A 21,533-nucleotide genomic window follows, 5' to 3' on the forward strand; every position below is an offset into this window, starting at 1 on the left:
CGTGCTGGCCATATTGAGCCACACGTCCCACCTAGGGTATGGAGTCGCCAGTCAGGGCAGAGTCAGAGGATCCCTTTAGCCCCTGACTAACAAAGCCATTTGAGTTCCACCCCATCAACGAGTCAACACTGCCAGTCTTCTCATCCTCCAACTCCTGTCGATCAGGCTCTTCCACGGGACCGTCCATCCCATAGTCAATCCAGACATGACCCTCCTTAAGTTATGTATACTCATCCACTGGTGTAGCCTCTTCAGGACGCCTCAGTTTCCTACCATCAGTCACATGTGGCTTATGCAACTCCTTTTCCAATCCACTATTTCCTAAGTCAGCAACATCGGTCGACTCCATACCCTACGGTCGCAATCCCGGCCTCTAGTCACCCTTACCTGACATATCTTGTGAACCAGGCCCCTGTTGTCCATTTCCAGACCTCGGCACTGGCTTATCAGCCTATGGCTCCCCTAGTCCAGGTCGCTCCTCAAACTTACCCATACTATCCTCCAGCCCAGGCACCTCCACCTGAGCCAATCCAATATCAGGCTTCAGCCACCCCGGCCCTAACACCTTCGCCTATGCCGGTCTGATGTCAGGCTCCAACCGCCTCGATTCAGACCTCCTCGCCTGTGTTGGTTCGTAATGCGGCTCCAGCCATCTTGCTGGCTCAACCTGCTCCAAGTCCAGTGCAACTCATATCAGTTGCATCTCCTGCATCACAAATTAAGCCATCAGTTTCGAGCAACCAACAAACCCTTGAATCAGTTGAGCTTGCCCAATTGAAAGATGAATTGACTACATTTAAAGGGACTCTGACTAAGATCAGAGTTTCAAATATACTCCCTCCACGATCTTATGTCAAGGACGTTCTTGGGGATGTTGAACGCTTTCCTTTGGGTTTCCTGTTCCTGAAGTTTGAAAACAAGTTTAGTGGGAAGGGTGACCTTGATAATCACATCACTGCTTACCTGTTGACTATTCCAGCATTAGAAGACAAACAAGGTCGTCTAAAGGCGATGTGTCAATACACTCTTTTTGGACCACCTTTAATGTGGTTCCGAGAAGTAATCTCCAAGTACCCAGAGCGGACTCTTGATGAATTGTTCTGGCAATTCGTCGAACAATATCAAGGGAGCAAGCAACAACCAATAACCCTTAGGGAGTTGGTTGCGACCAAACAAAACATTGGCGAGTCTTTCCCTGTCTTTGCTAATCGATTCTAGAAATCCACATCAAAGGTCATTGATTAAGTACTGCCCGAGACCTCTCCGATGAGTATGGGCCTTAAGAATTCCCTATCAAAATTCATGAATTTCTTCAGTCATGAGCTGCGACCTTTCTCATTCCATCAAATGATAGATCAAGTTGCCTTCAAAGAAAGGTTTAAGGTCGTTGCCACTAGTGCAAAATCTGAAAACCTGACAGTGGATCTACCATCACAAGCCAAACCAAGGGACAATTATAACAATAACAACAAGAAGAACAATATTGTTGCCCAGGTAGGCCAAATCATCGTGGCACTAGTTCTACCCCAAGCTCCAAAGATAAATAATCAGCCTAGGAGCACTGGTAGAACCAATTCAACTTCAATAATGATGGAAACATTGGAAACAAGAGGCCTTTCCAGAAGTTAACCTTCCACCATTACAGAAACCTCTCTCAACAATATTAACAAAGATACTGCAACTAGGGTTGATTGTTCTTCCAAACGTTGTTCAACTGAAGTATGAAGTTAAGGACAAGTTCAAATGGTGTGGATACCATAGAAATCACACCCATAGCACTGAAGACTGTTAATCACTTAAACGCATTATCCAAGAACTACTAGATATGGGTACTATCAACCATACTCCCACCGATGCACCCGTGGAGGCCTATAATCAAAAGATGAGGACATTTCCCAATCTGCTCTCGGATAATGGCAAGAAAGTTGAAATTGGACCCCCTAGGGAAGCCGAACAAAGCCCAGTTGTCATCATGATTGAGGATAAGCCACTCAAGGTAGATTGTGAAATTCAAATCCATAAGGATACTCGAGAGAACCTCCCTATTTCACCTTGGGATCACATCATCTTCAAAAGCTAGGGAGCTGTAGTCGACTGAGATCCATGCATAAACATGATTTCAATTAACCGGGACTACACCCCATCATAAGACAAAAAAGCTGAAAATCCAAGAGACTTTAGACCAGGCATCATCATTGTAGCTAAGAAAAACCCTCAAGAGGTTGACCACCTCACGAGGAGAAGAAGCCACTTCAAGCCACCTTGATTGATGGTCGACACTTTAGAAGAGAGGATTGGAACCTCCTAAAGCCGACCAAACCCCCACTGTGCCAAATGAAATAATAAATGGATAAGAAACAAACACAGCCGATCCTCCCACACAGTACAACTTGCCAGCTCATCTCAATAAGATTCCAACATCCATTTCTATCATGGATTTTCTAAATAATTCGCCTATACAACTGGCCCAAATCGAGGAAATATTGAGAGAGACTCATGTTCCTACCCACACTAGACCTGAAGAACTGAGAAGTATGATCAACCTCTTAATGACACCAACCCCTATCACATTCACCGATGATGATATACCCCCAGTGTTCAACTGCTTCCACACTCATTCACTTTATATCACCATTTGAATGAGTAGATATGAAATAAGGAGAGTGATAGTTGACAATAGGGCATCTCTGAATATCTGCCATTTGAAAACTATTCTAAGAGTAGGGTTATTTCAAACAGACCTTGAGGCTTCAAACATCTTAGTTGCAGCCTATGATGGAGCTCAAAGAGAAACCTTAGGGATCATCCCTCGCATTCTTAAGATTGGACCAGTGGTCCAAATTGTGAGGTTCTATGTCATTGACAACTTTAACCTACTCATTGGTAGACCATGGCTACATGAAAATCTTGTCGTGGCTTCCACTTTGCACCAATGCTTGAAATTCTCAACCTCTGAAGTGTGGCTCGAGTACGTTCAGATGCTATCAAAGTGACAAAAGAGGAGTTCTCTGGAAATTTGAAAATCTGAGAGATCCTGCTTCTGACATATAAAGAGAATTGCACCATGATCCATATAGCACAAAAAGAATCATCTCCCTTGACAATTGATCACTACAAATTGTTTAAGAAACTGAAAGATTTTTGTGCTCGTTACGATTTAGGTTCGTACACGGCATGGGGGTTCTGCCTAGGCTCTGGCCTCGAAAAAAACGGGCAAGGTTTTGCAAGGCAATCACTCATCCCCCTCAAGCCAAAGTAGACACCAAGAACCGAAAAGGGTTGGGTTACACAGTTTCTAAACTTCAATGCAAACTCAAGCCTTCTTAGAATTTCGGCTTCATTCTTGGAGGAATTCAGGGCCTGGACCATGCAAAGACTGAATCTCTTTTGGAACCGAAAGTCATAATTGAATCTCCCTTAGAGGAAGATCCGTTAGAACGACAATTTTCATGGCTTTTACTTGGAGTCAACACTATGACTACCACTTCCTCGACCCCTAGGCAAACTAGAGCAACTACTGAAAACTAGAGCATCACTCCCTTATCCAACCGACACGTGGCGTGTGGAGCATGCCTCCAAAGCCCATTACAACATTCAAGCATGATGATGCAGTAAAAATGCATTTTCTTGATGATAAAGACAAAAAATTCTAGATAAACTTGAAAATTTCCAAAAAAAATAAAAAAAATCACAAATTGAGCTCGATAAATACCCCCTCTAGAACCATAAAGAGAGATGAATAAATTCTAAGAAATTCCTAGAATTGGAAAAAAGCCCAAACAATAACATAAAATTTGACCCTTAGAAAATTTCAAAACAATTAGGAAAAATCCCAAAAAATCTCCGAAAATCCCAATATTCAGATTTAATCTTAGGAGTCTCCACATACCTTAGAAAACTAGGGAAAAACCCTCCTAAACCCTAAAACAACCTAGGTAGACACTACCAAATAATTACCGAACTTTTCCCCCGGCCTTAGAAACCTTAGATCTAGGTAAAAATACTTTATATCTATTGATTCTAACAAGCATAGGCATCTAAAAGGAGATGGTGACGCAAATCAAAAGTGCGGTCTAATCCAAGCCTGATACTTTGGGTTCCGCATCCCCAGTAGTAAGTTCCCTCCCTTTCTTCAATTTTAGTTAATTTTTCCATTTAATTTAGTTTTATTTTCTGTATGTTCTGTTATTTATTGGTTTATAAAGTTTTTAACACAAAATACACAGATCTGAACGGTGGTGCTGCCAGTGGACTCAAGAAAGGATCATATCTGAATAGATTTGTACAATTCTTGGGCTCATAATTTGAGCGACCACACTATCTCTATCTTTCACAAGTTTAACTAAAAGGTTTTGCTAAGATTTGAGCAGATCTCGTTCCCAAGATCGACGTGGATCAGAGCGTAAATAATATTATTATATATTAGTATTATATACATTAAAATATTATAAGATAATATCATATAATATTAATTAAATATAATATGTTATTTATTACTCATATCTATATGAAAAAGAAGAAGAAGGCTGTAACCTTAAAATGTAGAATTAAAGATGCACCTCAAAAATCCATTAGAAAAGGTTGTTTTAATGTTGAAAACCCTATGATTGATCATCTCGACATCGAGATGTATGAATATGAAGAAAAAAAAGAATATTTTGACTCCCAAAAGTAGTGCATCTTGCAACACATTATCTAGACTGTCCATTTTCAAGATTTTCATGTGTTTATAGATCTACTTAATTTTAACTCTTTTTAGAGTTTAAAATTTTATAATTAATGATGAAAATAGGTTTTTAGATAATCCTAAAAATGTTTTATACCAAAATTACATGTTATAACAAAATTTAGAGGTGTGTTTATATATATATATATATATTAACAATTATAATGGTTACTGCTCTAGGATTTGAGGGCCTGTTTTGGGCAGATCTCAATCCACTCTATAAAATATAATTTATTAGGGCACGTAGCTATCTTTCAATCTCCAAAATGTTAATTCCACTTGTTTTTGCTGAATTGACATTTCCACAAAGCGGTCTTCTTACAAAAATGGTACCCCCGTCCTGACAGGACATCCAAACAACATTTACTGCCGTTTCCATATAAATAGGCCTCCACAGACCCATTTCTAGATAATCAAACAAGGCCATAATGAGCAAATTATAAGTTCTCATGCATTAAGAATTTTCATCATGTCAACAAAAATATAAGGGAGCTTGAAGTAGTTCCAACGGGAAAACAAGAACTGGTTTGTGATGTCCTCAATGAGGAAGCTTCTCATTTTCATTGCCCTTCCTTTACCTATTTCTAAACGACTGCAATCTTTAGAAATACTTCAGCACGAGAAGGCCCAACCTTGAAGCATTACATAAACATGCACTCTTTGAGTGACCTCGCCTTTTCTAAGGATTCATGCTTTTACCAGCCTCTCTTTTTATCTATTGAATATCACCCCTAAGGGGAATGAATCAAGCAATGGCACATTTTTTAAGTTGAGAAAGGCAGCTAAATTTAGCAGCATGCAAACCCCATGACCATACATTTAATGCATTCTCCAAATGTGGAGGCCTATTTATATCTCTCCAAGCTTCTTGGTGAGCATCAAACAAGCTTGAAATTGGCCTCCTTATCGGCGTGTCTCCCAATTCATTCTTGCCTCCCAAACACCATTAATTTTTCTCTCTCTCTCTCGCTGAATGAGTTGCACACCTGTGAGACTTCTTTCTTAGTCCATTACATTTAATAGCTATTTCTCAGTCTCTTGAAATCAACCATTGTTTCCTCAATTTCGATCTAAAGCTGAAGAAAGGTCTGCGAGCAAGATGAAGCTGGGAGTGGTGCTTCTCCTCTTAACTATCATGAGTTCTTGCGGTACTCTCTCTCTCTCTCTGCGATAAACTCCTTTCCTTTCTCCCCTCCATTTACTACCATGATCAGTGTTAGAAACCACGACTCGGGGACAGAACTCAGCCATGGGCCTAGCCCAAGTAGCCGAGTTTCAAGTTACTCGGCCGGAGTAGGGCAGGGTCCGGCTAGGTCAAAAAGTTAAAAAAAAAAAAAAATAGAAAAATAAAAAGCATACAAAAAAACCCGAAGGAAAAAGTTTATATAAGGTTGCAACCTCAAAATGTAGAATTAAAATGCTCCTCAAAAATCTATTGGAAAATATTGTTTTAATGTTGAAAAACCCTCTAATTTATCATTTTGAGTTCTCGACATCGAGATGGATGAATATGAAAACAAAAAATAGAGATTTTGAGTCCCAGAAATAGTGCATCTTGCAACACATTATCTAGACCATCTATTTCCAAGATTTTTCATATATTTATATATCTACTTGATTTTAACCATTTTTAGAGTTTAAAATTTTATAATTAGATATGAAAATAGATCTTAAGATAATCCTAAGAACTTTTTATACCAAAATTACATTGCTATGATAAAATTTGGAGGCGCACCTTAATTGTATTGTTTAAGGTTGTAACCATATAAAAATCACACCCAAACCCAAAAAAAATGTTCAAAAGTAGAATTAAACAAAGGGATTGTATACAAAAAGGGACCATTTACTTTTGGGTGCGGTTTGTATAGAGCCTAGGCCTTAAACAATCAAATTAGAGCCTACCTTCAAATAGTGTCGAGAAATTTGATTTCAACATTGGAAATCTTTGTGATAGCTTTAAAATATATTTTCGTATTTATTTATAAAATTTAAAGCTTCAAAAATAGTGTAGATCGACATATCTATGAAAATTTGAAAATCTTGATAATTGATGGTCCAAAAATGCACTACAAAATACACTATTTCTAAAACTTGAAATCCATTTTTTTTTCATGTCCATGCATCTTGATGTCGATATTTGGGCATCAAAATAATCTCTTCTAGTGAAGTTTTTGAGGTAGGCTCTAATTTGATTGTTTAGAGCCTTGGCTCCATATAAAACTTTCCCTTTATTTTTTGTACAATGAGGTCACAATCATTTTTGTTCTTTAAACTTCAAAATGGGTGGTTGTAAAAGTGTTTCTAGATACAAAGTTCCAAAAACAAATTCTCACTTTGTGACTCACCCCAAGCCATCCTATTTGACATCTAATGAGTCGAAATAGTTGTAATCTCCTTGTAATAAAGATAAATGATCTATTTGTAGACAATTCTTGAAACAAAACACATAAAAATGAAGTTGAAAAAGTAGAAAAAAGAAATAGATTTTAAAAAAATCAATTTGTGATTGGGGCATTTAAGAAATAATCTAAAAAATAAAAAAATAAAAAATGTAAAAGTAAGAATTCATGGCCACACTTTCCAATCTTTGCCAAAACTATAGAAAACACAAATAAACATATTACAAATAAGGAAAATTATTTCATGCAGGCCGGACTGCATTTCTACAATATGTTGTCCCAAGGTATAAAGCATTCCTATGAAAGATGGATGCAAATAGGTAGTCCATCTAAAACCAATTGAAATTAACAGTCCAAATGTTTTTTTCATAAAATCATTATTTTTATTTATTAACATTTATTTATTTATTTTTATATTCATGATCTCCATGTTAGAGACTACATGTCTTTAAACATTGGGTCCGAAAATCCATCTCAAAAATGTTTTTTAAGAGTCGACTCATTTCTACATGAACTCATATAAACCGTGTCTTACAAATAAATTTCTTATTTTTTTGATTTTTTCTAATTTTTTGAAATTTTTTATTATTATCCCGGAGCTTTGATACTGGCGAGCCATGTTTATCTGACGAGTCTGAGTTGACTCGCCCGAGTAATCCAAACTGACCATGATTCTCTCTAAAGCCTATTTTTTTGGCCTTCAACTACTTACTTTCTCTCTCTATTTTCACTTCATTTCTCTCCAAATTTCAGGTGGGTTTCCCATCGGCATCAACTACGGGCAGCTCGGCAGCAACCTGTCCTCCCCCTTACAATCCATCAATCTCATCCAGACCCTCATCAAAGTCTCCCGCATCAAAATATATGACACCAACCCCCAAATCCTTCATGCCCTCACCAACACCAAAATCCAAGTTTCTGTGATGCTCCCAAACCAAGCAATTCAAAACATCTCTGCCACTCAAGAAGCTTCAGATTCATGGGTCAAAACAAACATCCTTCCCTTCTACCCCCTCACCAGGATCCGAACCATCTTGGTAGGGAACGAGGTCCTCTCGGACTCATCCATCGAGCCCACTTGGACCATGTTGGTTCCAGCCATGCAAAACATAAAGAGGTCGTTGCGAGCCCTTGGGATTCATAACATCAAAGTGGGCACGCCTCTCGCCATGGATGTGCTCAAAGCTTCTTTTCCACCTTCGAGTGGTGCATTTAGAGATGATATCGCAGAGACGGTTATGAGGCCGCTTCTTCAATTCCTGAAGAAGACTAAGTCTTTCTTCTTTTTGGACGCCTATCCTTACTTAACTTGGGCAGATAATCTTGGTTCCATTGATCTTAACTATACCTTGTTCATGAACCAGACCTTCACTTACAAGTAACAATTCTTTTTCGTTAGATAGTGAATAGCTAGGGCATGTTTGTTTTTCGGAAATTTAATTTTTATGTACTATAGCACTTCCATGTTTGATATCGGGGAAGTGCTATACTAAAATGGATAGTGCGGTATTAATTTACTTTATAGGGAAATGATCTAATGCAACGGGTGTATAGTAGTATAATGCAACCATACATCTAGAAAATCATATTTTTGACATTTCTCCAAAATTTGCACGCATATTTCTCTTCATCCTCATAATCAATCTTAGGGGAAAAAAAAAATTCAATTTGCACCCTAGATTTGGTCAAAATTAGTACTTATCCAACAATGAATCTCAACCATCCATTTGGTGAATTTCAAGATCTAGGCCTTAACAAATTCAAAATCACTTTTTTCTTTTTTAGCATTATTAATGTAATGATGATAACGCTATATAAAAATTTTGAGAATAAAATAATCCTTATGAGGCCTATATTTAACCATCTCAATAAAATGGATAGCTTATATTAATGGGTGCAGTTTGTATAGAGCCTAGGCTCTAAGCAATCAAATCAGAACCTACCGTCAAATGATATTGAGAAATGTGGTTTCAATATTAGAAATCTTTGTGATAACTTAAAATATCTTTTTATATTTATTTATAAAGTTTAAAGCTTAAAAAATAGTGTTGATCAATAGATATATGAAAACTTGAAAATCTTGAAAATTGACGGTCCAAAAATGTGTTACAAAAGACACTATTTCCAAAACTTGAAATCTATTTTTTTCTCATGCCTATGCTTTTTGATGTCGAGATGATCAATTTAAAGATATTTGGACATCAAAACAACCTTTTCTAGTGAAAATTTGATTGTTTAGAGCCTCGGCTCTATATAAACTTTTCCCTATATTAATTGGGCTAGAATGAAAACTTTCTAGAGCATTTTTGCAAAATTTTATTTTTTGTGATTGTTCTTCAGAATGAAAATAGTATATATTTAAAAATTTATGTCAAACAAATGTCTCTAACAACGATATTTGAAGATGGTTGCATTATACTACTATACAACTGTTACATAAAATTATTCCCCTACTTTATATTTAAATTTGAAGAGTAGATACCACAAGTTCCATTGATGACCATGGAAGTTGTGGTATATACTTCTCTCTAAGACACGATCTCTAAATCTGTGTCTTCCAATAAAATAAACACTCCCTACTGTGGAAGTTCTAGCACTACCAAAAGACGGAACTTCTACAAAATTAGAAAGTTTTCTTTCTTAAAGAAAACGTTTCTGCCAATCAAACACGCGCGAAGTGTTGTTTTTGATGAAGAACACTTTCCTTGCTTGCAGGGACCCAAACAGTGGGCTCGTGTATAGAAACCTACTGGACCAAATGGTCGACGCCATCGTCTCAGCCATGGCGAAACTCGGCTACCCCAGAATCCGCATAACGATCGCCGAAACTGGATGGCCAAACGCAGGCGACGTCGACCAAATTGGGGCCAACATATACAACGCGGCTCATTACAACCGGAACCTGATTAGGAAACTAACCAGCAGAGAAGGCACACCAATGCGCCCCAACCAAACCATGTTCACCTACATTTTCAGCCTCTACAATGAGGACCAAAAACCAGGACGAGGTACTGAGAGACACTGGGGGTTACTGTACCCTAATGGCTCTAGGGTTTTCGAAATCGACTTAAATGGCCGAAAGCTTGATTCTGAGTACGAGCCATTGCCTGAGCCTGTGAATAATGAGGAGTTCAAAGGGAAGATATGGTGCGTTGTGGTGCATGGTGCAAATGTGAGCGCAGTTGGTCCGGCGCTGGACCATGCGTGTGCGCAGGGGAATGGGACGTGCGATGCCATAAAAAGTGGGAGGGAGTGTTATGAGCCGAATACGATTGTGGGGCATGCTTCATATGCTTTCAATGCTTATTGGCAAAGGTTTAGGAAGAGCGGTGGGACGTGCTATTTTGATGGACTCGCGGAGCAAACTGCTGTTGATCCAAGTGAGTTCTCAAATCTCTATCCTACTACTATTAGTGAAGCTGGTATGTTGAATTTATCAGTATTTGCATGGAGCAATTCTATTGGTATTTTGCATCCAAATTGGCCTTTTCTATTCAAATTCATTTCTCTATTATTAATTAGCTTGGGTTTGTTGAGTTTAGGATTTTGCCTCGGAAATTTTGGCCTCAAATTTGGATCTATTTACTGAATTTTGAACTGGATACTCTGTGAATTGCTTAGATTTGGCTGAAAATTTCATAGTTATCAAGACAACTTAGATTTGGCTGAAAATCTCATAGTTATAAAGACATGGCCGAAATGGTGGTTTGACCAATTAGACCGCGGATTGGTGTCTTGGTTAATCAGGTTCATGGTCAAAATGAAATTTAATTGAAATCCACTAATGTTTGACATGTTTTCGGTTGTTTTTAATCGGATCGACCAGCTAAACGAGTACATAATTCTCGAGGATTTCATGACAACTTTTTTTCCAATCCCTATCCGAAGCTTGGATTTGACTAATCCATAGTTTTGTTAATTATTTTGCAGGTCATGGATCTTGCAATTATCCTGCCGCGTGAGGGATTTACCACTTGTCTTGGCGTTAGAAAGAGGAATCATTTAGCTTGTTTATCAAAAAAAAAAAAGGAGTCATTTAACCCATGATCCGGGGTCTCTAGCCCTTTGTTAAATGCTTGAAGCATATTTATGCCAATCAATATGGAACCGTTATAATAAACTATTTCTCTTTTCTTTTCTTTTCTTGTCATTTATTTCTTTTTCTAATTTTTTTTTTTTTTTTTTTTTTTTTTTCTCTTTCATGTATTGAAAAAGAATTCGGCCGAGTAACTCGGACAAGTCCTCTTATTATTATAATAATAATCATAAGGGAAATGCCTCCCTTAATATCCATGCTTATCCTCGAAGTGTGAAGTTGAAATGTGATTGGATGATACTTGGTCATGTTTGATGTTTGGTTTTCAAATTTTTCATTCACTCTACCATGGTCTCGCTCGAGAGAGAAGTAATAGTAACTTCCGATGCCAAATTCCAATCAATGCTAAAAAAGATCGTGAATCATAGTCAAAACGGGATATGAATGCAGGTTCTCTATCAAATTTTGCCGTGAGATAAAAAACTGGCTTGGCCTTTACAGAATTGGGGGATTTTTCATATTGAATTGCTAAAAATAATTTCTGCAAAAGTAGGAATCTTCTGTTCTCTTAAGAATTTGAACGGTTCCTTAAAATTCATATATCGGGGGCTTTAATTCCACTTTTTGAGAACCAATTCACCAAATTTAGTCATTCCATCCCATTTTACATGTGTTTCCCTGAAGTTTCATGCATTTTTGCTTGTTTCTTAGGTGTATGTTTAGTAACTGAGGAAGATGTTTTTTTGGAAAATTTATGAGAAACTAGAAGTATGAAAAATGGTAGAATAAGAAAAATCTGGCCGGAAGCTAAGAACCTTGTTTGTGAAAACCAGAAAGCTTGGGCTAGATCTTGTGAAAGTGAGATTGAGAGGGGAGAGATCGTGAAGTTAGAGAAATAAGAGAAAAAAGAGAGGGACAAAGGGGTCTCGCATTTCCCCCTTTTTCATGAGAAATTGGCAGCACAACCCCAAGAGATGAGCTGCAATTTTCTCCAAAAATAAGGAAAAGCGTGTAAACGCCAGAACTGCAGGGCTCCACAGTTCCATGCTTTCTCCGTTCCCAAACATGAGAAGATACGGTAATTGAGAAAAAAATGTCGTTTTCTCTTGTTTTCACAGTTAAGAAACATGACCTAAGTATCCTATAAAAACAAATAACTTCTCATTGTCATGAAGATCAGGATACTGAAATTTGGAGTTTTCTCACTTTTGTGAACTTGATTTTTTATTTTGAATCAAATCCTTGACTTTTGCTTTTAAAATCAATTGTTTTCTCATTTTAAAATCAAACAAATTGGGAGAGAGCCAATGAAAAAAATCATCGTTGCTTAAAATTTTTGCAAAGATTTTGAAATTGCCAATTTTTGTTATGCTAGCATAATCTAAAGGAATATTTTTCCCAAAAAACCCATAAGAGATGAATTGTTAGGCATTTTACCTTTTTGCGACTATTCCAAGCTAGGATCATGTGTCACTTGATGGACATTGAAATTCTCAAAACATATGGGTACAATGTTGGATAACTTATCTGTCATGGGTATTTGGATAAATTTCACTATTTTAAAATGAAATTTCAAATTATATATTGTCATGTTTTTTATTGAAGTAAAATGATTTGAACATGTTTTTTAAAATAGATTCTAATAGAGATCAAGACTCCGATGAATCGATTCGAACTCTCGTGAGTTACTTGGCCTCAACCACGTGTTGAGGCAAGTACCCATGTCCTTCTTTCTCTTGCTACCCAGCTCTCTCTCTCCACCTTTTTTGAGACTAGGTACACACATTCTCTCTCGAAAAAAGGGGTGGATTTCTGCCCCCTCTTTTAATTGGTCCCCATATTACTAGTTATAAAAACAAGATATTGACTTACTTATCTTGTAAACTACACGACATTAGGTTTTTTGAGTTTTTTTTTTGTGGGATTATTATTATAGAGAGATTTGTTTCGTAAAAAAATATAATTGTAACTCTATATAAACCAGAGTAATCCCTCATGGATGCAATACTGGTTTACCCTCCATGAATATAAACACGATTGCAGAATCATTTATATGCTGTATTGATCTGTTTTTTTTTTCCATTTCTTTTATTGCAAATTCAACATGGTATAGCAGGCTGAATTATTGCTCACCTTTGGTTGCCCCTCTCTCGTGAGTGCGGGGAATTGAACATTGGATGATTGTTCTCGATCGTAGAGGGTTTCCCCTTGGGGGTCAACGGTTATGAGCTGGTTCTTACAAAGAAATTCCTAGCCCTTTCTTACCCTCAATAGCCTCGTTGGTTCCACCTTGCTGATTTTATAAATTGTTGAGCCTCATACCATCAACGTTTCGTTGCATCTTGCATCTTGTGGTTTTAATACGATTCAGCGCCCGCATGCCCTCCATGGGCTTCGCCTCAATTTTTGAAGTTCTGATCTTTGAATTTTAGTGAGGGCTTTGGTGTAGCGTTGCCGTGGAAGGAGTGCCCAGAGGTAATTGCAACATTTTGGCCTCCCAAGATCGACGGTAAAATTCCGATTGAGGCATCATCAGGTAAGTCTTCCAATTTTTTTTTATCTCCTCGTACTGGTAGATTCACAACTTAATTCTAGCCTGAAAGTTACCATTATTCTTTTGAATAGAATTAATTTTCTTTGGTTGAAAGTTGTTACTGATTCTCTCTTTGAAAATTTTAAACTTAGACACATAACTAGGAAGAAAATCATGAATATTGATTTTAGAACCTCTGAAGAAAGTGTTGAGAAACATTGTTTGGTTGCTAATAATGATAAATATGAAACCAAAATGCCTCAAAATAGTGGTAATAAGAAAGGAGACAAATCTACCGCTCAAACTCCAATCACTCAAGCCCATCACGGTAACTGTGGTCATTATCAGCAAAGTAACAACAATGGTTCTTTTGCTACATAGGATCATTCTTCTTCAATCTCGGATACTGATAACCTTTATGCTTCCAAGTCTTTCTGTGATACTTTTTTTTGGATAATAAACTCAGGAGCCACTTATCATATGACTGGTAACTTACAATGTTTATCCAACCTATAAATAAATAAAAATATGAACCATTTATCTATTGCTAATCAGGTGTTGGTAAAACCAGTTTCTTCTCCAAGTCTCACAACTCTAAAGTTCTATTTATGTCATCATTTTCCTCTAACTTGATGTTTGTTAGTAGAATTACTCAGAACATGAATTGCAATGTTATTTTTTCTCCCAACTCTGTGACTTCCCAAGACCAGGCCATGGGGAGGAAGATTGGTGAAGGAAGAATGTCACATGAGCTATATTTATTTAATCAGGAAATGAGGCTTTAGTTGTCAGTCAAATTTTTTTTAATATTAATAAATTATGGTATTCGAGATTTGGACACCCTTCAGATCAAGTTTTAAAAATTTTAATGCCCTTTCTATATTTAAACTTTCACTCTTGTGAAGTCTGTAAATTCTCAAAACAGACAAGAGTTCCTTTCAGTGTTCTATGCATGTTTCAAAGGACCCCTTTTATTTGATACATTCAAATGTGTAGGGATCAACCCCAGTTGATTTGTATGCCGGCTTTAAATATTTTGTTACTTTTGTTGATGATTGATCTCATGCTACTTTGGTATATTTATTGAAATAAAAAATAGAAGTTTTCTCTATGTTCAAAAAATTTTCCAAACTGATTTCCACTCAATACAATGACAAGATTAGCATTATGCAAACTGTTAATGGCATAAGCTTTTTATGAACATTTCTTGAATCTTGGTATTATACACCAAATATCGTGTGTTGGATAACCTCAACAGAATAAAGTTTTTTTTTTTTTTTTGGGTAATTCGGTGGGGAAGACATGCCCCTACCCATTTTTTCAAGTAGATTATAAATTAGCTTTTTTTGAAGGGTATTAGTTGGGAGGTGTTAGTGGTGGGAAAGGAAACCACAACGTAGTGACCCGGATGTGGGGTGCTACCACCACAATTCTAGCCCCTTTCCCAAAGAACAAATAAGTGGTAAAGTCAGTGGAGATTTGGACCCCTACCTTTTGCTGAGAATGGACTTAGTGACCTCACCATGGGCTCAGTAATAATATCGTTGGGGCCCCAACCCATTCTCATTTTCTACGTCTCAATAGAATGAAGTTGTTGAAACGGAAAATAGACACTTTTTAAAAGTTATAAGGTCTTTGATGTTCTAAATGTTTATTGGTCTGAAGTTGTTTTAACTGCATATTATTTGATTAACAGTCTTCTAAAGAAAATTCTTATGGATAAATCTCCCATTGAAATTTTGAAAAATAGAAAATTGATTTGTCACAGTTACTAGTATTTGGATGTGTATCTTATGTTCATGTGGCTGGGCATAACTGGGATAAACTTGATTAACGTTCCAGTAGATGTATCCTTCTTGGATACTCCTCAACTCAAAGTGATACAAATGTTATGATCCCACAATTAGAAAAATGCATATTTCTAGAGATGTTCAATTTGTTGAAATAGAACCCTATTTTCATGATACATTGAAGAGTGGTTTGGAAAATAGGACTCAGGAAGAGTGTTCAAGATGTCGTTTACCTTGCATAATATTAGTATCAGTGATGTGTCCAACATGCCCAAAACAAGTCATGATGATCAAGCCAAAATTGAAGATCCCTCTGAAACTAACTAAACTGGTTTGGAAGAAGAAGACTCCATCGTGGCCGTGGCCCCACTTGATCCCCTTGCCGAGATATTCTCGTATCTCTTAACCTTCATCTAGACTTCATGATTTTTATATTTACCATGCAGTTTTTTATCCTGTTCAAAATTATATCTCCTATGAAAATATCTCTTGTGGCTATTTTGCTTTTCTGAGCTCTCTATTTCTAATAATTTTGAGCCAATCAATTTTCAAAATGTTATTTTTCAACCTATGTGGAGGAAGGCCATGAAGGAAGAACTTCAAGCACTTAACAAGAATTATACTTGGGGCGTTGTCAAGCTACCTAAAGGAAATATAATAGTTAAATGCAGATGGATTTATAAAATCAAGTATAATAGTGATTGGTCTATTGAGTGGCATAAGGCTAGGTTGGGGGCTAAGGGATTTACCCAAACTTATGAAGTCTACTATAAAGAGACTTTTGCACCAGTTGTCAAGATGAATATTGTTCGTATTCTTTTATTTATCGCAGTTAATTGTGGGTGGTCTTGGCATCAGATGGATGTTAAAAATTCTTTCTTACATAGTGACCTTAAAGAAGAAATCTATATTAGTATTCCTTTAGGTCATTCTAAATAAAATGAGAAATGTCTTATATACAAATTAAAGAAGTCTTTGTATGGATTTAAACAATTAGCTTGTGCATGATATGCCAAAATCAGCACAACCTTGACGAGTGTCGGGTTTCTTAAAAACTCAGTTGATTATTCGATGTTCACAAAAAGTGGAACTTCAGGTAGAACATTTGTACTCATTTATGTTGACGATATTATCATTACAGATAATGATAAAGAAAACATCATGAAACTTAAAAGTTATCTTCAAGAGAATATTGACATCAAGGATCTTGATCAACTAAAGTACTTTTTCGATATTGAAGTAGAACATTCAAACAAAGGAACTCTTCATTTCTCAAACGAAATATGTATTAGATCTGTTGAAAGAAACTGGGAAACTAGGAGTCAAACCCGTTGACACTCTTGTTAATATTAATTGTAAACTTAATTCAACAAATGGAAAACCTCTTGAAGATGTAGGCCGCTTTCAGACACTTGTGGGCAGATTGATTTATTTGACAATAACACGACCAGATATAATGTATGCAGTTAGTCTTGTGAGCCAATTTATGTATGCTCCTAGAACATGTCATATAAAGGTTGTCGATAGGATTCTCAGTTATCTTAAGTCATCATCCGACAAAGGTGTTTAGTTGAAACCGAATGGTCACATTAATAATATTGGTTTTTCCGATGTCGACTAGCAGGTAGTCCAATTGACATGAAGTTCACTACTGGCTATTGTACATTTGTCGGAGGAAACTTAGTTACTTGGAAAAGCAAGAAACAATTGTAGTTGCTCAATCTAGTGCAAAGGTTGAATATAAGGTTATGACTTCAACTACAAATGAATTGATGTGGCTAAAATAACTACTTTGAGATATGGGGTTTCCAACGGTCAATCCCATGAAGATGTTTTGTTATAATCAAGTTGTTATACGTATAGCCTCCAATCCAGTTTTTTATGAAAGAACCAAGCACATAGAAGTTGATTGTCACTTTGTGAGAGAATGTTCTGTAAAAAATTATTAGTACTCATTATGTTCAAAGTGAATGTAGATATGTTTACCAAAGTTATTCCAAAGACAAAGTTCCATCAGATACTATCCAAGTTGGGCTCCATTGATATCTATGCACCAATCTGAGGGGAAGTGTTGACAATTATAGAAACCAAATATTAACTTTCTTATCTTGTATATTACAAGATATTAAGTTTACTATATTGGGTTTCTTATTTTGTGGGATTACTATTGTAATGAGATTTGTTTCCTAAAAGATGATAATTGTAACTCTATAAATTTATGGTAAGCTAGAGTAATCCCTCATGAATACAATATTGGTTTACTCTCCGTAGATGTGGGCACTATTGCCAAACCACGTATGTTGTGTTTATATGTTTATGTTTTCTTTGTTTTATTGTCCCATCTTTCAGAAGGGGTGGTTTTCCACTATCCTTTTTTTTTCTCTCTCTCTCTCTCTCTTTCTCGTTCTCTCTAAATGCGGGTAAAATTTTGCTTCTTTTTTTTATCACTCTCTAAAAGGGAGCAAAAATTTGCCCATATATCATTTCTCTCAGAAAATGAGGTCGACATTCACCCTATATTTCTCTCCTCCAAGAGAAGGGGGGGGGGGGGCGAGTGGGAGAGAGAAATCCTTACGAGAGAGTTAGAACTGAGAGAGAGTCTGTATGTTTAGATAGAGAGAGAGAGATCCTTACAAGAGAGAGAATTGAGAGTCTTGTGCTTTGAGAGAGAGAGAGAGCTGCTTGTAAGAGATGCATATGTAGCTAAAGCCCTCTCTCCCCTTTGGCCATGTACACATAGCCCGTTTTCTCTCTCCTGGGCACTTTGATGCAGTTGAAAATTGACCTATAGACAACAATCGACAAATACAGCTGTGTTTAGAGAAAGAAACAAAACTAAAGCCCTAACGTGGGATCTAAGTCTTCCACCACGCACCACAAGAATAAAAGAAGAAGAAAAAAAAACCCACAAAGACTCTCTCTCTCTACATGTATTGTAGAAACATCAAACTTCATTCACCAAATACCAACCAATACATTGCATGGTATTTGTTGTTTATATTACAGGTCTATTTCAAAAGATATTCCCAACCAAAAATACGTAAAACCTTCTTACCAAAAGATAAGCTTTACATCCCCATCACTATTAAAAGATATAATAATATTCCAAAACCAACAACCCCACAAAAATGTGCTTAATAAAAAGGACTCAAACCTTCCATTAAAAAGAAGAACCCTATTAGCTAAATAAAATAAATGGTAAACTCTTTAACTAAAGATAACTAAAAAATTTCTACATTTCTAAAAATAAAAGATACCCTAAACCCAAATAACAAGTAAACCCAAATCCCTAAAAATAAAATTTAAACAAATTAAAAGTAACATTCTAAATCAACCTAATCTTGATCTGTATCATTCTCTCATAGTTGGAAAAAACTCGTTCTCGAGTTTTGAAATACTCTAAGATGAAATTTGCACTAATCCTGCAACCTTCCTCATCCCAAATATACTAAACTCAATCTTGCGACTTTTGGGTTCTTGCACTAATCAAAACACAATGATTGTGTGCCAAAACTAAGAAACCCTCAAGAAATGTTTTATTATATGTCAATAGAAATTGTTTATGCTCAACCCAAAAACATATTAAGGAAGCATCTTCGAGATGAGAACTTTTGACGAAGGAACCAACTTCACCTATTGATTCTCCTTTGAGTCCATCTTTTTTCTCCTCAAATATCTACATAGGCTCGAGCTTTGGGTTCAAATCAATATCTTGCTTCTTTCTCTCCATTAATGATGAAATGAGATATTCTTGTTAGCTCAAGGCCAACTTCTTTTATTTCATCTGGTTCTTCATAAAAAATAGGATCTTCACCAAAGATAGGGTCACTCGTGGCATCAAAGAATGATGATTCGAACTGAAGATACAAACTTACTTGTTTTTAACTTCAACTGGTTCTTCATCAAACTTCGGTAGATCTACTCTAATACCTAAATCCCAAGATCTCCTCTCCCAAACATGGGCATAGAATGAGTTCTCTAACAAAACTTTCGGCTCACTATTGTCATCATGGTGTGTCAAGCTTGCATTTTACATTAAGTGTTGTGTTAGCTCCTCAACTTGCCTTTCTAAAATTTCTATCTCAGCATCTTAGAGATCTTGTTCTTGCTAGATGGGCTCATTCCCAGTATCTGGCCATCAAACACGTCCACAAGCCATGATGCCTTATTCATGGACACGATGACTTGACAAGAACCGATTCTCTGATACCACCTAATACAATTGAAAATTCCCAAGCATCTAACAATCGGAAAATACAATTACGTTTTAAAGAGAAACAAAACTGAGAAAAAAATTGCAAGAAGAAAGCACAAACGTGGGGATTCAAAGTCCTCTGCCATGCACCACAAGAACAAGAGGAGAAGGAAAAAAACTCACAAAAGATCTCCCTCCCTCCCCCCCTCCCTCTCTCTCTCTCTCCACGTACTGTAGAAATGTCAAACTTCATTCACTAAAGGCCAACCATTGCATTGCACGGTTTTTGTTGTTTACATTACAAACTTATTTTTAAAAGATATTCCTAACCAAAAATATGTAAATCCTTCCAACCAAAGCACAAGCTTTCCATCCCCATCTCTAGGAAAATATATAATAAGTACAAACCTTTCTAAATCAACATCCCCATAAAAACATGCATAACTTTTTCTTTTTGTTTTTTTTAAAAATAGGACTTTCAAACATTCCTTAAAAAAAAAAAAATAGAACTTTGTTATCTAAAAAATATATCTATACTAAGACAAATAAATATTTGTTGAATAAAAAAATTGTAAAAATTTTATAATTTTCTAAAAAAACAGATACCCAAAACCTAAATAACAAGTAAACCATATCTTTAAAAATAAAATTTTAAAAATAAAATTGACATTTTGAATCAACAAAATCTTGATCTGCATCAAATTTAACCAAAGCCTTGTCTCTTCTATTTATTTATTTTTTTGATTTTTTGTTTTCTCAAAAAGAGTAATTAGACAAGTCAACTCAAACTCGCCCGAGAAACTCGACTTGGGCCAATGCCGAGTTCATGACCCAAGTTGAGTTCTAAAATGCTAGATGAAAATGATTTAAAATACATATTTAAATTTGATTCATTGATCGAGTAAAAAGTAAGAACTGATTTTAACGTATTTAACGAGTGCTTTTAACTATTTTTCAATATGGTTTTTATTGGTCCGTTCTTCAATATGACAGAAGGACTTTGACTAAATCAATTCAAATCATATTTAACTAGGATTAATTGATTTTTAAATTTAGATTTGATTTTTACATTTCATATAAAAGCATTTTCTAATCCAATTTAATCAAATGTTTAAAGTTGAAATAATCATTTTAAATTTTAACCAAATGCTTAAATTTGAAATAATCATTTTAAATTTTATACTTTTAAATATATTTTTTTAATAAAAAGTTTACGTAAGATGTTAACTTTATACTATAGAAGTAAGAGGTACCTAAAAACCCTTCGAGAGAGGTTGCAGTAGAACTGGAAACCCTCCAATTGATCATCTCCACCTCAAGATGTATAAATATGAAAAAAAAAGGGGGAGGGGGGGTTAAAGGAAGGATTCAACTCTTGAAAATAGTGGATATTTTAATACATTATATGAATTGTCTATTTTCAAGATTTTTCAGGTATTTACACGTGCCCATTTTACGCTATTTTTTAAGCTTTAAATGTAATAGTTAGGGGTCCAAATTGATTTTTAAGCTACTAGAATTGGCACAAAAAACTGCATCTTTTATTAGAGTTTGGCAATGCATATTACGTTGTTTAATATTGAATCCTTATACGAATCATAATTTGAATTTCGACTTGTTTGAGCCGATTCCAAATCTTCTATACAACTTGGTATAGCAGGTTAGAAACTAGGGAAATTTATGTACGGACTGGTTTTTTCTATCGTTATAATGGAATGCCCTGAAAATAGGCCATTATTACCCAAATGGAGGGATCTCCCAAATTTTTTATTTTTTGCCAAGTTTACCATCGGTCCAGTGTTTGCAAAATCAGACCGCTTTTCTTAGACCTTCAAACGCTTTGCTCTCTCTTTC

General features: G+C 36.0%; 1 protein-coding gene across 1 annotated transcript; it reads left to right on the forward strand.

The window, feature by feature from the left end:
• Positions 1-5,594: 5,594 nt before the first annotated feature.
• LOC18425959 (putative glucan endo-1,3-beta-glucosidase A6) lies at positions 5,595-11,416 on the forward strand. The gene is made up of 4 exons (XM_011622045.3): positions 5,595-5,874; positions 7,879-8,503; positions 9,841-10,505; positions 11,056-11,416. Exons 1-4 carry the CDS (start codon positions 5,826-5,828, stop codon positions 11,085-11,087), a joined length of 1,371 nt encoding a protein of 456 aa, XP_011620347.1. The 5' UTR covers positions 5,595-5,825; the 3' UTR covers positions 11,088-11,416.
• The last annotated feature ends 10,117 nt before the right edge of the window (positions 11,417-21,533 follow it).

Source organism: Amborella trichopoda, chromosome 6 (assembly GCF_054954075.1).
Source record: "Amborella trichopoda isolate Santa Cruz 75 chromosome 6, AtrichopodaSantaCruz75HAP2 v2.0, whole genome shotgun sequence".
Taxonomy (NCBI): domain Eukaryota; kingdom Viridiplantae; phylum Streptophyta; class Magnoliopsida; order Amborellales; family Amborellaceae; genus Amborella; species Amborella trichopoda.